This window comes from Pelophylax lessonae, assembly GCF_965119305.1.
Source record: "Pelophylax lessonae genome assembly, chromosome: 5".
Classification (NCBI taxonomy): domain Eukaryota; kingdom Metazoa; phylum Chordata; class Amphibia; order Anura; family Ranidae; genus Pelophylax; species Pelophylax lessonae.
In genome coordinates this window covers 510340378-510365568 of record NC_138772.1, presented here as the reverse complement: position 1 = coordinate 510365568, position 25191 = coordinate 510340378, and the positions used below count along the sequence as shown (strand labels likewise).

General features: G+C 45.3%; 1 protein-coding gene across 1 annotated transcript in view; it reads right to left on the bottom strand.

The window, feature by feature from the left end:
• TAF2 (TATA-box binding protein associated factor 2) overlaps positions 1 to 25191 on the bottom strand; it is a 209330-nt gene that overhangs the window by 47315 nt on the left and 136824 nt on the right. Inside the window, exon 21 of the mRNA XM_082258212.1 lies at positions 6011 to 6080. Within this exon, the coding sequence (XP_082114338.1) occupies positions 6011 to 6080 (70 nt within the window). The remainder of the gene's footprint in view (positions 1 to 6010; positions 6081 to 25191) is intronic.

The following is a 25191-nucleotide window of genomic DNA, read 5'->3' as shown; positions in this document are numbered from 1 at the left end:
TGCAATTTATGAGTACTTTCAAATCAGCGTTCCCTGTCTAGAACATAGAAAAAGCAAGTTCATGATATTCCAACCTAACTGCTGTGCAGCCTGCCACAAGGCAACAGAGAATACGTTTTCAGAAACACACACGGTATATATAAACCGAAGGAACACACACAAAGCCAGCTAACTGCTGTCAAAGCTAAAAACGTATATCTGGCTTTCAACTTCCTCTAATGCTGATCTCTTCTGGATTGTATTTAGCGAGATCTGCATGTGTTTGAAGGACTTGTAATAGTTTGGGCCAATCTCCCTGGGTATTGAGCCTCTCAAGATACCCCCCATTATGGGGTGCTAATCTATTGCAGGCAAAACAAAGATTTAATAACTCCAGAACCACAGCACTGGGGGGGGGGGGGGGGGAACTTTTTTTATTTTGTAAGATATCCAGTTATTGCATATAACAAATGGGTGTACTGAAAGTAGAAATATAGGCAAAACATTTTTTCCCTCCATTTTGGATAGAGTAAGGGAGGGTTATACCCCCGTCAGAATATTTTTTGCCATCTGTGTCCCATTGCAGAGATTTCCCTTCACTTCCTGTTTCATAGCCAAAGCAGGAAGTGAGAGGAAATCCCTGCAATTTAAGGGAATCCCTTGGGGCTGTCACCAGAACAAGTCTCCATATTGGAAGAGTAGTAATTTAATCAGTAACAAGCAAAAAAAAAAAAAAAAAAAAAGACATAAGAAAAAGTAAGCCAAAAATAAAATGACCCAGTATTTTAAAAAAGTTGTTTTATTATTAAAGTAAAATCCAAAACAATTTTAAACCTTTTTTACCTACTGAATTTTCAGACCAGTCCCCACCCTAAAAGATCAAAGACCTTATAAAGTCCCTATCGGCTATCCAAACATACATACAAACATACACTAGGGCCAATTTAGACCGGAACCAAAAGTAGTAATAAACCCTCTGCCTTTTTTAAATGTACTGGGTAACGTCAAGCAATGCAACATTTCCAAGTACATTTCTACCTTATGTCTGTGACCAAACATTTAGGCCTATTTCACATAGGCTTCAGCTTGAATAAGAGCAGTGTGAACAGCAAGCTTTTACAAAGCATTTGCAGAGCTTTCAGCGAGCTTTGTTGAAGCTTTAAAGTGCCACTCAGCTCCACTTTGTGAAGGTTGAACACAGATCATAATGAGAGTGTTGGTTGCCACGTTAAAGCAGAGCTTCACCCAAAAAGGGAAGCTCCGCTTGTTCGCACCCTCCTGGTTTTTAACGTATCCGCTCTCAGTTCTGGGTAAGATCACTGCACCGTGATCCACATAATTTCTGTCCCCTTCTTCTTCCCCACGTTGCCAACAGGACCCTTCAGAAAGCACAGCGCAACTTGCGCATGCACAGTAGGAAACGGGCTGTAAAGCCGAAAGGCTTAATTGCCTTCCTGTTTCCCTTACTACACATGCTGGTGTCTGCACCCAAATCCGACTGACGAATCAGATAGAGGTGCCGACATCGCGGGATCCCTGGACAGGTAAGTTTCCTTATATTAAAAGTCAGCAGCTACAGTATTTGTAGCAGCTGGCTTTTATTATGATTATATTTTTTTTTTACAGACTGGACCTCCCCTTTAAGCAAGCTGCTGAAGCCTGCTAGCAGCTTCAAGAACACAACACATATATATATATATATATATATATATATATATATATATATATATATATATATATATATACTTTACGGCTTTACTTTATGGCTTTGAAGTGGATTACCGAGGTTATGGCTGAAGCTACCAGCCATAACTCTGGTATCTTTTTCTTCAGTTAGCGGCTGGCTCTCATAAAAGTGTTCTAAGTGGCTCATGAGCCACTGGAAAGCTTTCAGCAGACGTTCCCCTCCAGCCACTCGCCAGTGTTTTTTGAGATAACAGTTTCGCACCACCTCGCCCGAGAAACCACAAGACGGTGTGGCCAACTAGTCCAAGAGGCGATAAAAGAGTAGATCGACTTTTATCACCTCTATGGCCTTGGAGGACCAAAGTGACATCATAACTTTAAAAAATATTCTTATATATATATATATATACACATACATATACATACATACATATACACACACACACAGTGTGTGTATATATATATATATATATATATATATATATATATATATATATATATATATAGATATACACGTTGCGGTTTGCAAGTGGTTTACCGGGATTATGGCTAAGGATTTCAGCCATAAACCCGGTACCTTTTTTTTCAGACGGCGGCTGGCTCTCTCAGAATGCTTTCTGAATCGGCAGGAGGGGACGAGTGGATCCTTAGGGAGAGCCTAGGGAATACCACGGCCAGGGTGTTTGCCCACATGCCCATTTGAACTCTTTTTTATTGGAGGGTCCATTGAATTTGGTAAGCCTGCTTTTTTACTGAGGTGGCAAGGTTTGGTTAACATGAAGGGTGATGGATGCTTACTACCTACACTATGTTTGAACATTTCTGAAGAGGACCACTTCTAATTTTTATACTTTTATATTTTTTCTGTTTTCAACTTTTTTACATTTATTGATTTTTATATATTTTGCACTCTTGTATGCACTTATTGCTGCATTCACACTTGGAATTTATTTTGCACAGGTGTCTTATAATAGACTGTAATAAATTCATATTATCAATGCATAATACAATTACCACTTGTACTAATTTGGAATGTGTTTTGATCATCACTGCTTATAGTGCAGCTCTTTTTATATATATATATATATATATATATATATATATATATATATATATATATATATATATATATATATATATATACATACATACACACATATACATATATATATATATATATATATATATATATATATATATATATATATATATAAAAAAGCAGCAGCCACACGCTGAATCTGTTGTGTAAAAGATATCTCACAAAACAGCCGCTGCTCTTATTTTTTTATTTTGTGGATTGTATTGTTCTCTAGGCACAGTTTTATGTTTGGATAGATTGAGGAGTTTCCCCTGCTAATTTTCAATGCCTGGAATGTGCACAACAAACGACTGGAACGTAAAGTTACTCCCAGGCCAGTAACAGCTCTACTTCACAATATTTCTTGTACCTACCTGATAGTTGATGTAAACCACTTAAATAAATAGTCTGGTGCGCTACAAGTATGACCAATAACTTGGTCATAAATTATGTGTAAATGTTGTAAAGATGTGTAAAAACACAATATCTAGGTGCAATGAACTCCCCCAAAGTTGAATCTCGGTTTGGTGGAAGTGATCCCGCGCTCTTATTCACCCCGTGTCCGTGGCCGCCTGCAGTGTGGACCACGGATGTTGTGAGTGAGGGCGTGCCACAGACAATAAGGGTATCTGGCAACGGGCTTTATCGCTGCTACTATATGTAAGTGCATATTGCTTTTTTATTCAATAAAGTATTAGGGTAATGCACTATTGGCCGCATTTTTTATATATGGGGAGGATCTGTGGAACATCACGGAGAAGTGCAGGAGCCAAAGAAGGTTTTTTCTGAGATATTCCGGGTTGGTGTGCTGTTGTTGGTGGAAGGAAGGTACCCCAAGGGGATACATCCATGCGTCCTTATTATTCATCGGGTAAGAGGCTTGATATACCTGTCTCTATCACGGGATGAATAAGAGCGCGGGATCACTTCCATCATACAGAGATTTAACTTTGGGGGGAGTTCATTGCACCTTAATTTTATCCATCTGGTAAGGATATAACCCTAAAGGTGGTGGGATTCACTTGCACTTTATTCGGCAGTCATATTGAACATCACCTGGTTCATGTTTGGATTCACATTTCAATCTTCACCTAAGCATTTGTGTTTTTTATGCACTATGGACTTTTTTGGACTTAATTTGGACATTTGTCACTATTAAGCTTCATTTCAAATAAAATGTATTTGGATCACGTTGTTTTTCATGCACATAGATATTGTGTTTTTACACATCCAAGTTATTGGTCATACTTATAGCGCACCAGGCTATTTATTTAATTTTATTTCTCATCCATATTGGGTATTCGGATCTTTGGTTGCAGCTTTAAGATTTATATCAGAGCACCCTTCACATATTTTTTCATTCATGTAAACCACTACCATGGCATTGTATAACTGAATCCAGGGCAGATAACCACACAGAAAAGAGGTCCAGAATTGAAGTAATAAATAAAGTGCTCCTAGTTCCAGAATGCTGACCGGAAGCCAAGCTTTCTCCAACGACCAAGATCCCTGTACCAAGAGAGGTCCTCTTCCCCTGCCCGACAGGCTGGTATCCACAATAAGGAAGAATTTCCCAGATAACAGTGATGAACTTGTGACCCACTACAGCAGGGCAAACCTGGCAAGTCAGGCATATAGGATCCAGAGACTGCCCACCTCTTCACCCACGCAGCCAAAACGTTAAGCTGAAATGCTCTTGAGTGAAATTGGGCGTCTGGAACTACCTTGAAGGGAGACATCATTAGGCCTAAGACCCTTATGTAAAAACAGAGACGTTTGGCTCCTGGACTGCAGAGTCCAAACATGGTAGAGAAACTGGAGTTTGTCCATGGGGAGGAAAACCTTGGACATGGTTGTATTTAGGATCAAACCCAGATATTCCAAACAATGAGATCGTTTCCAACACTGACAGAGCCTGAGTCCACCTGAAGTTCACCTGAGTACACAAGAAGGTTACAGAGATATCCTTCTGCCCTTGCATCTATGATCTGCCATATTAAATATGCAAGTGAGGGATTCCCACAAGGGGTACTCACAGGAAAATTGCAGATGAAAAAAGGATTAATGCTGCCTGTGATTTATTTACTATAAGATATCAGCAAGGAGGAGGTATCCTGGACCTTGCAGTGTAGGGGTCTGAAGCCCTGGCAGTGATAAAGAGAAAGTGCAAGCCCACAGCTACACGTGTCTCAGAACTAGTGGAAGGTAAGAGTGTATATAGCCTTTTACAAGGCACCCGCAACACCAATATGAGTGAGTTGCAACCTACACAAGTTACAGGTGACAAATTTTAAGAAAGTATTATGATGCCGAAAAAAGGTTTGTCCTTGTATTCAGCAGGCATGCAGGCCAAGGTAAATGTCTGTCGCAACGCTCCAAAGGAGTGGTTGTGACAAAAGTTAAAGGACTGCGGCTCCCAGCTTAACACTTGAAGGAGCAGAGGAAATACACTTCTAATAATGTTGGCTTGCAAAAGATAGGGGCAAGCCCAGTTACTCACCAAAAGTGGTTTGGATAGACGACAGTAGGCCATGCAGGGCATCAAGCATATACCAGACTTTGCCCCCTGGGGAGCATGCCCCCAGAAGGGGTCTTCAGACAGGCTTCCACCTGTGGGTGCAGCATGGACCTGTAATGCACTCTGATGCGGACTCAACATGTTGGACCATAGGTACCTAGGCGATTGCCTAATGCAAAGTCCAGTGCTCAAGGGCACATTAAAGGGGAGCGCAGCATCTTCCTCACAGAAGATGGAAGCTGCAAAATGAGCCCCAGTGGTTTCTGCCTAGCTCACATCAATAACATCTGGAAAATTTAATTACAGAAATCTAGCTGCAAAAGAAAGTCAGTTTTCTTTAGCTGGAGGACCGGCTCTGATCGTATTACAGTACACATCTGTAAAACTGGCCCTAATAATATGACAGCTGAACTCTGCTGTCACCTAGTGGGTATAGTTTCAATACTGTGCAACTTCAATTCCCTCTATAAAATTAATTAACCTGGATCACTGGTCAGTATAAACACCAGTCACATGAGGTTTTCTAATTAAAAATAGCTTTTGTCTAGTATTAGAGCCTGAAAAAAATGTGGTGGATAAGAAACAGAACGCAGATAACATGTTAGAAAAATAATGCCTTGTGCAAAGCTATAGAGCAGCAGATAAACCTTTGCAGTTTTCACACAAAGCAGCATGAAAAGGATGTTTTAAGTGAAAACTTACATTTACCTATTAATCCCATTCAGTTACTTTTAGGCTGAGCAACGTACCTTATATATGGCATTGGATCATCCTGTGCCATTTTCAGCAACCACTGCAGGTCATCAGAGCTTCTGTCAGCTGAAAACACAAAATGCAATCAAACTTACTTAAATTATAAATAATTGCGGGACTGTTCAGGAACTGCATACTGTATGTTTAAAAGGAGAAAATACATAAATATATAAAAAGGAAGCATAATGACTTGGCAAATATTCTGCATCTCAAGTTACACAGGGCAGACAAATGTTTTAAGTTTAGGAAGCCCTTTGGAGTAAGGTTAGGTTTATCTGGGTGTTAAAAATGAATGCTTGCTCTAGAGTTTCTTAAAGTATATGTAAAACCTAAAAATTCAACCAATTCAGTATAAAGCAGAGATGAAAGGCAAAACATTTAGATATACATATAAAAAAACCTAATAAAATACTCTTCTCCCCCCTTTTTAAAAGGTAATCTCATACCCTCTGTCCTCAGTTTCATAAGGAACTTAGAAACCTAGAGAAGGAGAAACAGCAGCACATTGATCTTCACAGTGAATGGCTGTGCTTGGGGGGGGGGGGGGGGCAGGCTTAGTTCTCAGCACAGCTAGAGAACAGACCAGGCTTTGCTCTTCATGCCTAGTGCAGTCAGTTTGTCATTGGAAAGCAGAGGGACTGCCAGGAACACCGGGTATTTCACACAAAGGAAGCAATACAAAAAGAGAACAGGAGACTTTTTCATACAGGTACATGTTGCAGCAGGTACATATCAGGAATATGAAATGTTGGGTTTACAAATTCTTTACAGTTAAATTCTAAAAGAAAGAAAGAAAGAAAGAAAAAGAAAGAAAAAGAAAAAGAAAGAGAAAGAAAGAAAAAGAAAGAAAAAGAAAAAGAAAGAAAAAGAAAGAAAGAAAAAGAAAGAAAGAGAAAGAAAAAGAAAGAAAGAAAAAGAAAGAAAGAGAAAGAAAAAGAAAGAAAGAAAAAGAAAGAAAGAGAAAGAAAAAGAAAGAAAGAAAAAGAAAGAAAGAGAAAGAAAAAGAAAGAAAGAAAAAGAAAGAAAGAAAAAGAAAAAGAAAAAGAAAAAGAAAAAGAAAAAGAAAAAGAAAGAAAGAAAGAAAGAGAAAGAAAGAAAGAAAGAAAGAGAAAGAAAGAAAAAGAAAGAAAGAAAGAAAAAGAAAGAAAAAGAAAGAAAGAAAGAAAAAGAAAGAAAAAGAAAGAAAAAGAAAGAGAAAGAAAGAAAGAAAGAAAGAAAGAAAGAAAAAGAAAGAAAAAGAAAGAAAAAGAAAGAAAAAGAAAGAAAAAGAAAGAAAAAGAAAGAAAGAGAAAGAAAGAAAGAAAGAAAGAAAGAAAGAAAGAAAGAAAGAAAGAAAGAAAGAAAGAAAGAAAGAAAAAGAAAGAAAAAGAAAGAAAAACAAAGAAAAACAAAGAAAAAGAAAGAAAAAGAAAGAAAAGAAAGAAAAAAGAAAGAAAAGAAAGAAAAAAGAAAGAAAGAAAGAAAGAAAAGAAAACCAGTGTGCACACCAGTGACGTACAAATATACAGTGAACTACATTTACCTGACCAGGTGTAGTACCACCTGGTCAGGAACTTGTAGCCAGCCCTCCTGATATTTGGAACATGTAGACGTCTTATAGGTGAAGAAGAAAATACATTCTACTTGGTGGTCAGACAGAGAAAGCCCCATGTCCTTTTACCAGCGGGAAAGGTACAGGGGTCTGAAGGAGGGGTCCGGGTTCGTCAGAAGACGATACAGCAAAGATACCGTATGGCGCAAAGGAGAGTCCGATGCACAGAGTCTTCAAAAGGAGTGAATAGGAGTCTAGTGAATGATGCTGCTGGTGGTAAGGATTGCAGGAAGTGAGTCAACTGTACTTTTTGCCAAAAGGACAAAGCGGCGAAGGAGCTGTCGGAAAAGAGAGTCTGCCAGGAGACCCATTGTCCGTGGATAATAAAATGTCTGGCCTGGTGGAGACTGCTGGTCTTCAAGGTGCAAAAACCGGGTCTGTCAGGCCTGGAGTGAAGTCTCGGTTCTCGATCACTGGAAACAGAGGGGAAGGCAAAGTCACAATAAGGCCATCCTTGCATAACCTACGGCCCAATTCCAGAGTGGCACCTATGGTCGGGTGATCCGCTGCCCATCTAGCCAGGGCAGAGGCGTCCCAGAATAGTGATTCCGGAGGAGAGTCTCCGAAGCTCCGTTCGATGCGTACCCACTGTTTCAGAGGGCCATGTACATGCCAGTCCAGAATCCTGGAAAGATGACAAGAAGCATAGTACAGCGTTGCGTCTGGAAAGGCCATGTCGCCACTCAGCTTGGGCATACGAAGAACCTTCAACGCCAGGCGGGGAGGACTCCGGAGCCATAGGAACCTATGAAAGGTCTCGTTTATCTTCCGGAGGAAGACCTGGGGAATAAAAATTGGAAGGGCTTGCAGCACATAGAGCAGACGAGGCATAACGTTCATTTTTATAATGTTACCGCGCCCAAACCATGAAAACATTCCCTTCTGCCACTTCTCCAGGTCCTTCCGGATACGGGCTAAAAGAGGAGGGAAGTTGCACTCAAAAATGCTGTCAGGGCAATTAGGAAGGAAAACTCTCAAATACTTGATTTGTGAGGAGCTCCACTTAAAGGGGAAATCCCTCTGGAGAAGGTGCAACAAAGCCAGGGGCATCGAGACTGGTAGGGCCTCAGATTTCTGGTGGTTGATTTTGTAAAATGTTTAACGCCTCGTAGGCGCGGAACTCCTTCAAGAGGTAAGACAGGGAGAGAAGTGGCTTGGAAAGGAAAGAGGAGGTCGTCGGCATAAGCCGCCACCTTCGGGGCGAGCGAGGTGGAGACCGATATCCCTCCTATATCAGCATTGGCCCTGACCATTCGCAAGAAGGGCTCAAGAGTCAGGATGAAAATCAGGGGGTACAGAGGGAACCCCTGACCCGTTCCCATTGGAGATTTCCAAAGGACCGGAGAGCATGCCGTAGACCTTAACACTTGCCAACGGTCGTGAGTAAATCGCGCCAATCCAGGACATCATACGCTGCCTCAGGCCAATATGTCTCATAGTCTCCAGAAGGAAATTCCAGTTCACCCGACCGAACGCCTTTTCGGCGTCCGTCGAGAGAAGCAGCATAGGGACCCTCTGGGCACACGCCAGATGTAACAGGTCAATAGCCTTTGTGCTGTTGTCCCTAGCTTCCCAGGTAGGCACGAAGCCCACTTGATCGTCCTGAACCAATTGTGAGAGCAGGGGAGCCAGACGAGTAGCCAGAATCTTGGTAAAAAGGCTTAAGTCCACATTGAGGAGCGAGATAGGTCTATAACTCTGGCATAGGAGGGGATCCTTGCCCTCCTTCGCTATCACTGTGATGTGTGCGCGGAGTGAGTCTACTGGAAACTGCGCCCCCGATCCCGTTGCGTTGTATGCAGCAAGGAAATGCAGGGCAAGCATACCCTCGAAACATTTGTAGTAGGCCAGGGAGTAGCCATCAGGCCCCGGCGCCTTGCCACCCTGAGACCCCGCCAAGGCCCTCGAGAGCTCGTCAGGGTGAAGCGGCTCTTCCAGTTGCTCCAGAGCCTCTACGGAAATCCCATGGAGGCCCGAAGTCCGTATGTACTCCTGTATCTTAGATCGGAGGGTCTCCTGGGTGGACGAAGATGCGTCCGGAGCCAGATTATACAGTGAGGCATAGTACCGGCAGAAGACCTCCGCTATCTGCTCCCCATTATCTCTTTTAACTCCCTACAGTCATCTCACAATATTCCCATCTCCAAGCAACAGAATTTTGACCACATAAAAACGTTTTACCCTAAACCTTCTAGTTCTAACATGTCCACATTTAAACACATTTGCTTTAAAAATCCCAGAGGAAAGGGTCTTTTCTCACTCGTATATGTTGACTTGACTATTTCTCTTCATGTTGATAACAGAATTAAATACCAAATTTTCCACTTCTGAGTGGTCTACAATGTGGACCAACCTGAGAAGGTGCACTAAGTCTCTGAACGTCATCGAGAGAGCTGTGAAACTATTCACTAGGTGGTATTATACACCAACCCAATTAAACTAATTCTTTCCGGATGCCTCTCCAGACTGCTTTAGGGGCTGTGCATCCCCAGGTACTCTCTTACATATATTCTGGAGTTGCGACAAGCTTTCTCCTTCATGGAAGGAGGTATTCACTCCTATTAATAAACTAGCTTGTAAAGACATTACGCTTTCTCATCTCAACTGCCTTTTTTTTTTTTTTTTTTAAGAATATTCCATAAATACAAGCTCCACTTATGCAATTGATCTACACTACCTGTGTTGCTACACTTTGGACTATTGCTTTCCATTGGAAGAAAAATTCTGTACAGATTATATCAAAAATTGAACAAATTAGACTTATTGAAAATATCTTTCACACAATGAATACTACCAAAAAAAAAAACGTTTTGATCTTAAATGGAATCCATGGTTTATTCATCAAAATGCATAGACTACATGCCAATACAGATCCATATTACACCCTAGTTTTGTTCTCTTTCTCTAATGAAGTATTCTTACCCATTACTTCCTAATTTTTTTTCCTTTTCTCCCTCATATTGTTGTTTTATATTGTACAATCGATATGCAGTTCTATAACAAATTGATATATTCATCATAACCTAATGATATAACATGTATGACCATACCAATGATTGCTTATGTTTGTACATTACATTGTACATATGAGGTTTTTTCTTATTATTTGAAATGTTTTACTCTATTTTTCAAATTTTCTTAATTTTTGAATCGCGCTATACGATGTTTGTATTCTTTATTTCAAATAAAAGTTTGTAATAAAAAAAAATAAATAAATTCCATTATATATTTCATAGTTTTTAATATATCAATATATATCAATATAGGTTTATTTTGATTTTCTTGTGGAAAACATGTGGAAAAATACATATTGGCCTAAATTTATGAAGATTTTTTTTTGGATAGGTTTTATAGCAGAAAATAAAAAATATTGTATTTTTTTCCAAAATTGTCAGTATTTTTTTTTGTTTATAGCGCAAAAAAATAAAAACGCGGTGGTGATCAAATATCACCAAAAGAGAGCTCTATTTCTGGGACAAAATTATATACATTTTGTTTCGGTACAATGTTTCATGACTGCGCAATTGTCAGTTAAAGTAACGCAGTGTTGTATCGCAAAAAAAGGCCTGGTCATGAAGGGGGGGGGGGGTAAACCTTGGTAAAGGTCAAGGGGTTAATTAAACAAGCTAAAGTGAGAAGCCGACTGGCTACAATGCAGAGCTGCACCAGATCTCCAGTTTTTTTTTTTTCAAAACAGTGAGGTTTATTGAAACTTTTGGTACAATACAAAAATAAACCGTGCATTGAAACTTCGATCATATTCATAATACACAGGGGTACAAAAATACAAATATTCACAGTGATTAACACTTAGAAACAGAACAGACATAGTAAAAAAAAATAAGGCAGTAGTCAGTTACTTTCTTTCGGCCCAACACTCAAGCAAACAATATTGGTTTAACAAGGAGGGTCAGCATAAAGTAGTTACCTACTTCACTACTGAGCCGTATCAGGGCACTGCACCAATTTGTCCCAAATCTTGTTGAACTTCTGAGGGCACCCCCTATGTTTATATAAAAGTTTATGAAATGGGATGACACTATTAATTTCCTTAATCCACAATCCTAAAGTAGGAGGAGTAGGTCTCATCCACCGTCTGGCTATCAATTTACGTGCTATAAACAAGGTTTCCTGAAGAAATATGACAGTGGATTTGGGCATCTCTCCATCCGGATAGACCCCCAGGAGACACTCCTTAGGAGAGAGTTGTAGAGGAGACCCCATTTTGTCATGCAGAAATGTGACTACCTGTTGCCATAGAGTCTGTAATTGGGGACAGCTCCACAGTAGATGAAAGAAGGAAGCATCAGGGTCTCCGCACATAGGACAAGAGGGGACCAAGTCAGGGTGATATTTGGACAGTCTAAGTGGGGTGAGATAAGCCTGGTGTAATATAAAGGTCTGGGTTAGGCGATCCGACAGTTTTGGCGACACTCTGCGGCACGTCTCCAGGGCATCCTCCCATTCCTCATCCTCCATGGCCCCCACACTGCGCTCCCAGCGGGTCTTAAGTGCAAAAGCTAAAGTGGTCGAAGAAGGTGTGTGGAGCTCAGAGTAGAACATGGAAATGAGGTGACTGGGTTCTGTACTTTTAACAATCTCAAGGGTGGTAATCGATTCCATCTCGGGGGGGCCGTCAGGGAATTGAGATCTATAGGCATGGGAGAGCTGTAAGTATCTGTAGTGCATGGGGCCCTGGAGCGCAAACTGGTCTCGCAGGGTCTCGTAAGACCGTAGACCAGTGGTCGTGGAGATATGGCTAAGGAGAAGAATACCCCTCCCACTCCATACCGACAGGTCAGGGATGGAGAGGAACTCACGCAATGTACTATTATGCCACAGAGGGGTAAATGTGTGGAATGGAGGGCACCGAAGCCTGGACGCTACCACCTCCCAGATCCGACAATAGTGATATAGAAGAGATCTGGGGCACAGGGGCTCCGGCGAGCCCCTGACGCCCCTAAGGATAACTAGGAGGGGGTCCCCGAGGGGATGAGCCCACCCAGGGCAGAGCAGGGTCAAGAAGCGCTCTCTATCCGTTTTATCTATGTGAAAGAACTGGGACAACTGAGCTGCCAGATAGTACAGATTAAAATCCGGCAGGGCCAACCCCCCTAGATTTGTAGGATTCTTGAGCTTGCGCCAGGAGATCTTGTGCCGGTCAGCACCCCAAACAAAGGTCTTGAGGAGTGATTCCATCTGCTTAAACAGCCTGAGTGGCAGATAAATAGGAGAGTGCCATACAGCATAGAGAATTTTGAGAAGGAGAACCATTTTAATTAAATTGACTCTACCCATCACTCCCAGAGGTAATTTGGACCATACTTGAATTTTAGCCTTAAGCAGAGGGAACAAGGGTTGAACGTTATCCGGGACATAATCTGCTGAGCTAGCTGTCACTTGAATCCCTAAGTATTTAATGCGGGATACACATTGTAGGGCTGGGTTTGCGGGGGCGATCGCCTGCGGGCTCTCGTCAAGTGGAAGAATTTGTGACTTATCCCAGTTTATCTGAAAATCGGAGAATCGTCCGTACCGTTCAATTAAAGAAAGGGCTGTGAGCAGGGATTCTCGGGAGTCTTCCAAATACAACAAAGTGTCATCAGCATACATGCTGATTTTCTCCTCTAGCGGTCCCCTACGTAGGCCACGAATCCCGGGATGTGCTCTAATGGCCATCGCCAGTGGTTCCGCGGCCAGGGCATACAGCAGGGGGGAGAGGGGGCACCCCTGTCGAGTGCCACGGGATAAAGGGAAGGCGGTCGACTGCCAGCCGTTGGCCAGGACCCTAGCTACCGGGGCGCTATATAGAAGTTTGACCCACTTAATAAAATTAGGTCCAAAGCCGTATCGGTCCAGGCAGGTCCATAGAAATGGCCACTCTACCGAGTCGAATGCTTTAGCCGTGTCCAAGGAGACCACCACCCTGCCACCCATTCCGTCGTGTTGTGCCTGGAGATTCATGAATAACCGGCGAAGGTTAAATGAGGTGTTCCTCCCAGGCATGAACCCGGCCTGGTCCGAGTGTATGAGCGAAAGGATCACCTTGTTAAGACGGAGGGATAAAATTTTCGCAAGGATTTTAGTGTCTACTGGGAGCAAAGAGATGGGACGGTAAGACTCTGGGGCGTGCAAGTCTTTGCCCGGCTTGGGGATGAGCACAATTAACGCCTCCCGCATAGAAGGGGGCAGGGCTGCATCTCTGAACAGGGATTGAAACAAAGCCAATAATTTAGGAGAAAGGAGTTCCGAATATTGGGAGAAGAACTCAATCGGGAGGCCGTCTAGGCCGGGGGCCTTAGATCTAGGGAACTTGGACACGGCTGCTGCAATCTCCTCCACAGAAATGGGTGCCTCGAGGGTCGCCAACTGGTCGGATGTCAAAGTGGGAAAGTCAATAGAGTCCAAAAAGTCATGCATGTCAGTGCAGTCAGCAGGGGCCTTAGAGGTGTAAAGTGTACTAAAAAATGATCGGAAACACTGTGTCACCGCAGCAGGATCAGTGATCTCATTACCCAGGTCATCCTTTAAAGTAATAACTACCGGGGGCCTATCCTCACAATGGACTAAATATGCGAGGAGTTTCCCCGCCCGCTCTCCATGTGCAAACAGATTCTGCTTCTGAAAAAACATCTTAGATTTCGCCTTCTCATATTCAAGTTGGGAAAGGACTTTAGAGGTCAATTTATACTGGGATTCATGTGTCGGAGTCGGGTCCGCCATAAAGGCCTGTTCAGCTTCAATTAGATTTGTCGTTGCCCTGGAGATCTCCTCGGCAGCCCGCGCTCTAACAGCTTTGATTTTGGAAATCATAGTGGATCTGGCGAACAGTTTAAATGCCTCCCACACCGCAGCCGGGGAGGCAGTGCCCTCATTATCAGAGAAGAATTGTGTCCAGGTCCCCTCAATGTCGTTCCCATCAGACACCAAGGGGAGCCAGGCGGGATTCAGGCGCCAGGCCGGGGGAGGTCTATTGCAGGGCAAGGACAACAGTATCCAAAAAGGGCAGTGATCAGACAGAGTCCGTGGGGCGAAGCCCGCCGCCAGTAACCTGGGGAGCAGGGTTCGAGACAACAATATCAGATCAATGCGTGACATAGAATGGTGTGCAGCCGAGAAGCAGGAGTACGCGCGCTGAGCGGGGTATTTGCTGCGCCAGGAGTCGGCCAAACCAAAGCTCTCCAACAATCGGGAGAACCTGGTCGGGGACGACCCCGGCGGCGCCTGGGAGGCGCCACCGGATCTATCCAGACCCGAGTCCATCACATTGTTAAAGTCGCCCAGCCAGATCACCGGGGCCCCCGGGCATTGTGCCATAAACGCCAATCCCTCCATTATTACCACAGTAGAGTAAGGGGGGGGCACATAGAAAGCCATCAGCAGCATCAATTCCCCATAGACTGACGTTTTGAGAAAGACATATCTACCCATTGGGTCAACCTGAGATCCTAGGAGCTGGAAATGTACCGATTTGGCCACCAGAAGCGCCACACCCCTGGAGTGCGAGCTATATGCTGAGTGCTGCACCCAGCCAACCCAGGGCCGTTTGAGAGACTGCTGTACGCGGCCCTCCAAATGTGTCTCCACCAGCACTATAATGTCAGCCCGGACATGGCGTAAAACATTAAAGACAGCCGTCCGTTTAATCTTATCGCGCATACCCCTGACATTCCACGTCAACAATTTCAATGCGGCCATGGCAGGGGTAATACGGAGCGTGGAGCGGAGGCTCCCAGGATCTCAGGCAATAAGGCCACAGAACTAACAATTCCACAGTCATACACTAGCATTAATAAACGGCAGCAAAAGAGCAGGCAGTTATTACCTGAGGTCAATGTGCATAGAACAGAAACAGTATAGAGATTGTACCAAAGATAAACTGTAAACAATGGTAATACCCCAATCCCCCCTCCCTGCCCTGCACCAACCCCAACTTGTGCGGGCATGTTCCCAAACAAGCGCCTCAACCAGAACAGGCCCACATGCGACTGGTAAAGAGCAAAATCAGGAGGCCAGGGACCCCCAGGATAGTCAGCAAAAATACAGCAAAAATGGATTTTTGTAAGATCTTACCGTAAAATCCTTTTCTCTTAAGCTCATTGACAGACGTAGTCTTCTTGATTCTCAAGAGCTGGGTTATGTTGTCTCCGCAGGAGTAGGACTAGGCAGAAAGACAAAACGTTCTGGCTCCACCCTAGGGGCAGTCCCTGAGGGTATATCCTCCCTCTCTCTGCTACAGGGAATCAGTTCTGTTTTAAAGCAGTACAGAGAATTTAACCCAACCCAACTCAATGATAGAGGGGCGGGTACTACGTCTGTCAATGAGCTTAAGAGAAAAGGATTTTACGGTAAGATCTTACAAAAATCCATTTTTCTCTATCGCTCATTGACAGACGTAGTCTTCTTGATTCTCAAGAGCTGGGACATCCAGAAGCAGTGCCACAAAATGAGGGGTGGGATTGACAGAATCAAATCCAATCTAGAAGGCCCAACCGGAGCCAACCCGAAGTATCAAAGGACTCATCGAGTAAACAGATGAGACCTACCCTCGAGGTAGACCAACAGTCTCCTCAAACAGTGGCCTGCAGGAACCTTGCAGCCAGAAGAGGCATCTGACGATGCCATCACATAAACCTTATACAATATTGTAAAGGTATGAACCGACTACTAAACAGTCGCCTTGAAAACCTGAACCACTGACGCCTGATGGCGGAAGGTCCAGGAAACTCTAAGCGCCCGAGTAGAATGCGCCTTAACAGGGAACGGGGGATCCCGACCCTTAGATAAAATAAGCCTATACCACCGTCTGTCTGATCCATCTAAAGATGGTCGCAGCAGAACAGGCAACCCCTTCTTAGGGCCATCCGTGATCACAAACAGTGAATCCGTCTTACAAATTGAATCCGTAGTATTCAAGTATATCCTGATCGCCCGAACTACATCCAAGGAATGCCATGCAATTCTCGAGGATGATTGGGCTAAGGACATAGGAAGGACAATACACTGTCCTTAATCAATGAAACTTTTAAACCACCTTAGAAGGAAGGATGGATTCGGATGAAGAACAACCTTATCCCTATGAACCACCAGATCTGGGGAATAACAGGATAATGCAGCCAGTTCTGACACCCTGCGTGCAGAAGTGATAGCCACCAAGAAGACCACCTTCTGGGATAAAGTAAGCAAGGGAATCTCCCTGATATTTTCAAAGGGAGGTGTCTGAAGAACCGACAGCACCAAATTAAGATCCCAGGATGGTAACGGCGCGTGCACTGGCAGAGCCAGGTGTCGCACCCCCTGGATGAAATTCCGCACCAAGGAATGAGTAGACAAAAGCTTCTGAAAGAAGATAGCAAATGCTGAAACCAGACCCTTGATAACACTCAAGGCCAGCTTCTGCTCAACTCCCTGTTGCAGAAAGCCAATATTCGGACTACCGAATAAAGATGTAGATGGAACCCAAGGGATTCACATCACACAATATAAGACTTCCATGTACGATGATAATCTTTCTGGAAGTCGCTTTCCTTGTTTTAACTAGAGTAGGAATAACTGAAGCTGACAATCCCTTGTCCTTCAGCACCTGGGTCTCAATAACGAGGCCGTTAAAAACCGGCGATCGTAAAGCAGGATGGAAGATCGGTCCCTGAGACAGTAGATCCTCCCTGAGAGGAAGTCTCCACGGGACGTCCGCCATCAGTCTGACCAAGTCGGCGTAACAAGCACGACGAGGCCAATCCGGAGCTGCCAGGATTACTGGAATTCCTTCCTCCTCTATCCTGCGAAGAAGTCTTGGCAGTAACCCAAGAGGAGGGAAGGCATACATTAGCTGGTATTGCCCCCACGGGGCGATCAGTGCGTCTGCGGTTTCTGCTAGAGGATCGCGGGAGCGAGCCACGAATCTCTGAACTTTCCTGTTGAATCGAGATGCCAACAGATCCATATCCGGGGTGCCCCATCGTAGGCACAACTGGTGGAAAACGTCTGGATGGAGGGACCATTCCCCCTGATCCAGGGTCTGACGGCTGAGATAATCTGCCTGCCAATTCTCCACCCCCGGAATGAACACCGCAGAGATTGCTGGAACAAATCGTTCCGCCCAGCGAAGAATGCAAGCCACTTCTTTGGCCGCTCGGACACTCTTGGTGCCCCCCTGGAGATTGACATAAGCCACGGCCGTGGCGTTGTCCGACTGGATCTGAACCGGGCTGCCCTGGAGCTGCTCGGTCCAGTGAATCAGACAAAGTCTGATCGCTCTCAGTTCCAATACATTTATCGGTAACCTGGATTCTTCCGGGGACCAAAGTCCCTGGACAGATAACTGACCGAGAATTCCTCCCCATCCGGATAGACTGGCATCCGTGGTCACTGTCGTCCAATATATTGGCAGAAATGACTTTCCCTGGCTGAGCATCGGAGACCGAAGCCACCAGACCAGAGACTCTCTGGTCTGTTTGCTCAATCGGATCTGATTGTCCAGGGATTCCGGATTCCGATTCCATCTGAGAGGAATCTCTTGCTGAAGAATTCGGGTATGGGACTGGGCAAATGGGACTGCTTCGAAGGAAGCCACCATCAACCCCAGACCCCTCATGCAAGTCCGAAGGGAAGACCAGCTGTTGGTGGACTGCTGATTGAATCTTTCGGAGTTTCCCTACCGGAAGAAAAAACTCTTGTCCTGACTGTGTCTAGAATTAGACCCAGATATTCGAGCCTCTGGGTGGGAACCAGAAATGACTTTTGCTGGTTCACCAGCCACCCGAATTCCTGTAAAGGAATCATAGTAATTTCTACGTCTTGTAGCAAGGTCTGAGGAGACTCTGCATGAAGCAGAAGATCGTCTAGGAAACCTAGAATCGATATGCCTCTTTGACGCAGAAGTGCCAACATTGGGGCCAACACCTTCGTGAAGACCCGCTGAGCCGTGGCGAGACCGAAAGGTAACGCCACAAACTGATAGTGGTTCTCTTCTACGGAAAAAACGTAGAAACCGCTGATGTCCTGCGAAATGGGAATGTGAAGATATGCGTCCTAGATGTCTATGGACGCTAGGACATCCCCTGGATGCAGAAAGGCTGCTACTGTGCGAATGGACTCCATTCTGAATCTTCTTATGAAGACAAAAGAATTGAGTGCCCTTAAGTCCAGAATTGGACGCACTTTGCCCTCTTATTGTAAATAGGTTTGAATAAAACCCTAGAAACCGTTCTGTCCAAGGAACGTGGACTACCACTCCTTGTTGTAGTAAATCTATGACTGCTCTCCGCAGATCTTCTAAACGATCTGAGGATAGTCGGATATTGGAAGGGAAGAATCGCGCCGGTGGGAGAGATCGAAACTCGATCTTGTACCCTGACCTTATGACTTCGCAGACCCATTTGTCCGGGATTCTGGAAAGCCATGGATCCGGGACCCGGCGAAGACGTCCCCCCACCCCAGTTATGGGTGGGGGCGCACCTTCAGGCTTTGGACGGTTTATCTTCAGGTCTGGAGGGGGCGGGCTTTTGCTTGCCCGACCAACGACCCCTGACGCCTCCTGCAGGAGCTTTGGAGGACTTAGTTTTTTCACCCGCGGGACGAAAAAACCTCTTGTGAGCAGAAAAAGAAGGCCCTCGTCTTTGACGAGTTCCTCTACCTTTAAAATTTTGCGGTAAAAAGGTGCTCTTTCCACCCGTGAGATCCTTAATGATCTCATCTAAGTTGGCTCCAAATAGACGCTCTCCTAAAAAGGGGATATTAGCCAATGCTTTCTTGGAACCTTGGTCGGCTAACCAACCTTTTAGCCACAGTGTACGCCTGAGAACCACTGCTGAGACTGATGCTCGCGCCAATAATGGAGTGGCGTCTAACGCCGCATCACACACAAACTGTAACCCCTGTATCATTTGTTCCAACAAATCTGATACCGCCTGAGGGACCTCTTCTAAGTCCCGGCGTAACCACTAGGTCCATTCAGTTACAGCCTGCGAAAACAGACCAATAGCTATTATAGGTCTGAAAGCTGATCCAATCAAAGGAAACATGGTGCGAGACATAGCTTCTATCTTGCGATCCACTGGATCTTTAAAAGACGGAGCGTCTTCTAAAGGAATAACCGTGGCTTTATTCAATCTAGCAATTGGTGAATCCACCACAGGTGGTTCTGTCCATTTCTTAATGAGGGTTTCCTCAAACGGATAACGCCTGTTAATGCGTTTAGAAATAGTAGAAATGCGTTTTGGCAGACTCCATTCTTCTTTGATTGGATTGCCAAAACATTTGGGCAATGGAAAAAACCTTCGCCACTAGATGCGTTTTTAGACCCAAAAGGGATCTCAATTTCAGCTATTTCTGACGGAATACCCTGTAATCTTAAGGTCTCTAGAACAGATACCATGAGTGCGTTTACCAACGCTTCCTCTCTGGCTATGGCTGATGCCGAAACATCCTCCTCACTGTCTGAAAAAACAGTACACGAGACACCAATACCAGATGAAGTACCTGCAACTGCAGAAATAGGCTCAGAGTCTGAATCCGAGGTTTCAGATAATAAGGGGTTAGGCGGGGGTCGCTTACTTGCGCCCTGTCCCTGACAAGCCACTTCCACCCGGGACACAAGCTTCCATAATAGCGGACAAATGATTTAATCGTCAGTGGGGTGCTGGAGGATCCTGCAGACCCCTCGAGGGGATCCGGAGGAGATACATGAGTGGCAGGGTCCATGATAATTCAGGACACCTTTGCCAGAAAACACAAAAAAACTTTTTTTTTTTTTTTTTTTTTTAAATTTTTAAAAATTTTTTTTTTTTATGTGTCTCCCCCTAGCGCAATAGCGCCCCTCAGAGTACCTGCTTCTCGATCCCACAGAGAGAGAGAGGGACCCCCAAGGCTCACCAACCAATGCAGTGAAGTTTCCAACCAACTGCAGTCAGCGTCTGTCTTTACAGACTGGAAGGAGCTGTTGCTTTTTCCCGGGTAGAAGGACGTGGCTCCGCCCCCTGTGTACGCCTTCCGGCGTTTCCCAGCTCTCCACGAGGTAGCTGGGCTCACAAAACATGGCCGCCCCCATAGAAGAGACATAAGACTCCAAAAACATGGCGGCCGGCGAGACCTGAGGACATACATGCATTCGGTCTACGGCAAAATGGCGGCGGACCGCCGAAATCGTTTTCCCAGCACATCCACCTGCATCTCTGCTAAGAGGCGATATATGGATCTACAGAAGATACACTACACATAAGGTAGGATTATACCTCCTATGTCTGCTGTAATGTTACAGTCTGCTGGGTAGAGTGTTAGCTCTTAAACCAAGTCCACTTCCCACAAACACATGCTGTATTACAAGGGGGACTTGTAAGTATCAGATATATACTGACCATATATAGAGGGGCCCATAATACATACTGCCTCATAACGAGGAAAAAAGGGAACGTTTACTCACCATACCGAACCGACAGGCACCCTCTCTTCACAATACCCTCTCCACCGGGGTGGGGGTTTGTGGACGCCTCGACTCTCTGGTACCTGGCGTCCAAGCGAGACTTTTAACTCGCAAAGTCAGTCCCTTCACTGGGACTCCGTCGCGGCCGACCCATCGCGGAGCTCTGGTCTGCACGCGCTCGTAGGCAGAAACCGGGGTGACCACTGGATCTCAACATCCAGCCCGTCGCCCGGCCCCGCATACTTACTTGAATATGTCGCGGCCGACCAAGCGCAATGCCATGGTCTGCGCGCGCTCGTAGGCCGGCTGGGGTGACCACAAGTGTCGCCCAGTCCGGCATTTTTGCTTGAAGATCTCACAGGAAAAAAACACTGGAGAAAACTACCTAAAAAATGTCTTTTTCTTAAAGAAAAAAAGTCTTGCCAGGACCAAAAGATCCCAGCAAGGAACTTAGGTCCTTACTCCTGACTAGACAGAAAAAAACTGATTCCCTGTAGCAGAGAGAGGGAGGATATACCCTCAGGGACTGCCCCTAGGGTGGAGCCAGAAAGTTTTGTCTTTCTGCCTAGTCCTACTCCTGCGGAGACAACATAACCCAGCTCTTGAGAATCAAGAAGACTACGTCTGTCAATGAGCGATAGAGAAAATACAACTAGGATAAGCAAGGGGGCCCGGGGGCCCAGGTCCAACAGAAGTCGCAAGGGGCAACAGGGGAGTTGGGCACAAACACACGCCTGAGCGGGTGTAGGGGGCGAAAACCAACAGGTGTATCGCTGGGTAGCAAAGCCTATGGGCAGGTGGAAATCCATAGGAAGAGAACAGAAAAGTGAGTTCCATCTGTGGAGCTAGGGCGCTCCGCCGGTCAAACACATGAGCAGCAGTTCAGGGAAATGAGGGGGGAGGGGGGGGAAGGGGGATGCAAAGTCTTGAGTTCCGCAGGATCTACAAAACCCCCTCCACCTCTGCAGCAGTGAAAGGCATAGGCAATCAGGGAGAAAGTATCATGAAGTCGCCAGGGCAAGGTGGTCAGGCTCTAGCTTCCAGTCCTTCTAACCAGGAGATGGCGGCTTCCGGATCCTCAAAGAAGTGGGCTCGGTCCTCACCCTCCACTCTAAGACGGGCCGGGTACAACATAGAGTATTTGATATTCTTGATACGCAGCCTGCGTTTGACCTCCAAAAAGCTCTTGCGGCGCCTCTGGACCTCAGCAGAGAAGTCGGGGAAAATCGCTACTTTGTGATTTCCAAATGGAATGTTCCCCTTAACTCTGGCCAGGCGTAATATGGCATCCCTGTCCCGATAGTTCAGGAATTTAGCGATGAATGTGCGGGGGGGTGCACCCTGAGGGGGGGGACGTCCTGAGAGGCGATGTGCACGTTCCACAACAAAAGTGGGTGAGAAGGATTCTCTGCCATATGTCTGAGTGAGCAATTGTTCCAAATAGGATGAGGGGTCTGCACCTTCAGAGCCCTCCGGGAGGCCAATGAACCGCAGGTTACAGCGGCGCAGCCTATTCTCCATGTCATCTTGTTTTTGAAGGATAAGGTGTACTTGTTGCTGCAGCCTGTCTGAGGAGTTTTGCAATGGGGGGAGGGAGTCTTCCACCTCGCTAATTCTGTGTTCGGCCTCACCAACTCTGTCCCTTAGCTTCTGCATATCCTGACGCATCAATGATATATCTACCTTCACCTCCTCGATTTTAGTTGTCAGCATGGTCTGGCAAGTGGCAATCGCTTCCAATACCTTGGATGTAGCAGGGCTCTCAGGCTCCTCCACCACAAGCGACGGGCCGGCGCCATCTTGGATCGGGGCCTCCTTCTCCAGCCTCCGGAATGCAGCTAGTTTTGCCGCAGCTTCAGAGCCTTTCTTCGGCGGAGACATGCGGAGGTCGGTGCCGCGGGTGTGTGGGAGGTGAAGGGAGGATTATCGTGCCCGGAGGGCTGCAGGATTAGCGGTAAAGGATATCGGTCCGGCGGAGCTCCTCTCACACACGTCCTTTTACATGCTGCGCCAGGCCACGCCCCCCCAGATCTCCAGTTTTAGTAAATCAACCCCTGTGACTGTGTTGTGTGAATGGCCTAAACATAGACAACCAACAGCGATACTAAGGTCCGTTACGGGAGTGCTGATGTCAGCAGGATGGCACAAACTGTTCTGACACACAAAGCTATTAGATCTATGTGTAGCGCTGCCCCCTAGAGAGCTGCCGAGAATTACACTTCTTGGGTTCCCCTGGGTTACCATTAGCAACTGACTGCAGACACACGGCATTAAAAGTTCTTGGCTCAGACAATCAGTCCAGGGGATTTGGTTTTTGTGTTTTGTGTTTTATTTAGAACTGGGATGGGAGAAGGGATGAGTGGGATACTCCAACTAGTAACTATGCACAATTCTGAGGACAATTGACTGTAGAATGCAGCAAGGCCGCTGCTTCAGCCTGCCACTGAAGTGAAGTTAAATTGACCATTCCCGTTTGAATATTCTTTTCAGGGTTAACAACTTGGCATCCCCTTTTCCTCACTGCCTGTGTGCTGACACCCGTCCGCTGACTCTAGCCACTGGAGTGGTCCCCTTCCTGGGCAGACCCGTTGGCAAGCTCTCCTGTACTCACGGACACTGTTTTTACAAAGTTGCTCTGCCTTCACCTCCACAGTCAGCTTCACTGGACCTCTGGATTCAGCCACACCACTGGTTCCCTAGGCCGACTGCCTATGACCACCCTCACAGCTGCAGAAGAGGAGACAGCCTGCACCCTCCTTCTGGGACTTGGCTTCCTGCCCAAAGACCACCTGTCATATGTGCCCTTGGCTTTTATAACGTATCCCAGTATGCACCACTGCTTGTGCCAACCCACTGAGATAGTTACAAAAGCCTGTGTGTCACTGGCTGGGTTTCCTCAACTGTCCAACAGGCTCCCCTTTTGGATGCAGTGGGGACACTCCCTCAGCCCAGATGAATCACGCCCTGGACACATGCAACAGGCCTAACTATTAATCAGGCTCTCCTGATAAACAGACATAGCCACTATACTTTCTCTGCCTAGCACATACCTAGGAGGGTGCTACTTACGGTTTAATGTTGTTGGATATAAAAATAAAAAAAAAAAGAAGTAAATTGATCATAACACATCTAAAAGACTTTGTAAAGCACTGTTCAAAGCTGCTAGAACACCTTATTAAATACAGATGAATATGCTAAGTATTGGGCAAAACCATCCTGAATGTCATTCAAGCGTCCAATTACCAATTGGGTGCATGCTCACTGACTTGAATTAGAAGCTGCCAATGCCTGCCAAAGGTCAGAGCCAAAACCCTGGTCATTCTGACAGGCAAAACCCTAATTCCTGATTTCAGAAGTGTTGGAGCTTTGTCTGTCAGATTGGCTAAGAATTTGGCTGTCTTTATCATGTCAGAGACTCTGGAAATAAAACGTATTGTTTTAACGAGTCAGCCAACTTATACTTGCATTGTGAGAAGCAGAAGTACAACCACTGTGTAATACTAGAAAGCAGCAGGCGGAAAAACTAGCAGATAGGACTGTCCTTAGGTAATTATAGAATTACAAACGGGTTCTAATAAATGTTATTGTGCGATCATTGTTTTCTTTAAACTCCTCCCAACTTGGAGAAGCAGCATTGTTAGCCTAGGACCGGACTACAAAACAGCACCTCCTCCCTCTTTTCCATAACATAGGGGGAGGTGTTCTGTATTTCACAGAGAAAGCTGGGAGCAATGCCAACGGGCAGAGAACAGAAGTTATTGGCTCAATACATTTATTGCCCACTCAACAGGTATTTTCTTTCACTTATCAAAACAGATAAGCAAATGATTCCAATTCTAGATTTAAAAACCGATCTCAAGGTTTTAGTGAAGTTTAAATAATTTGTTTAAAACAAAGCTGGTAAAAATGAACTATTTACTTTGGGTTACAGAGGCCGTGTGCGCTGTATAAACTGTATGTAGACTGAGCTACCTACAGTATACAGCTCTATGTTCTGGCAGCAGGATAGGCACTTCAAGTCCTGCTCCAGGAACAAAATCAAGCCGGGCTACGTGCTGCTCAGCCATTCACAGAAAGCTTTGTATTTTCTGAATGAAAACAAAGCTTTCTCTGATTGGCTAAAGTAGAGTCAAGAATGAATGAGGTCATTATCTCCACCTCAGCCA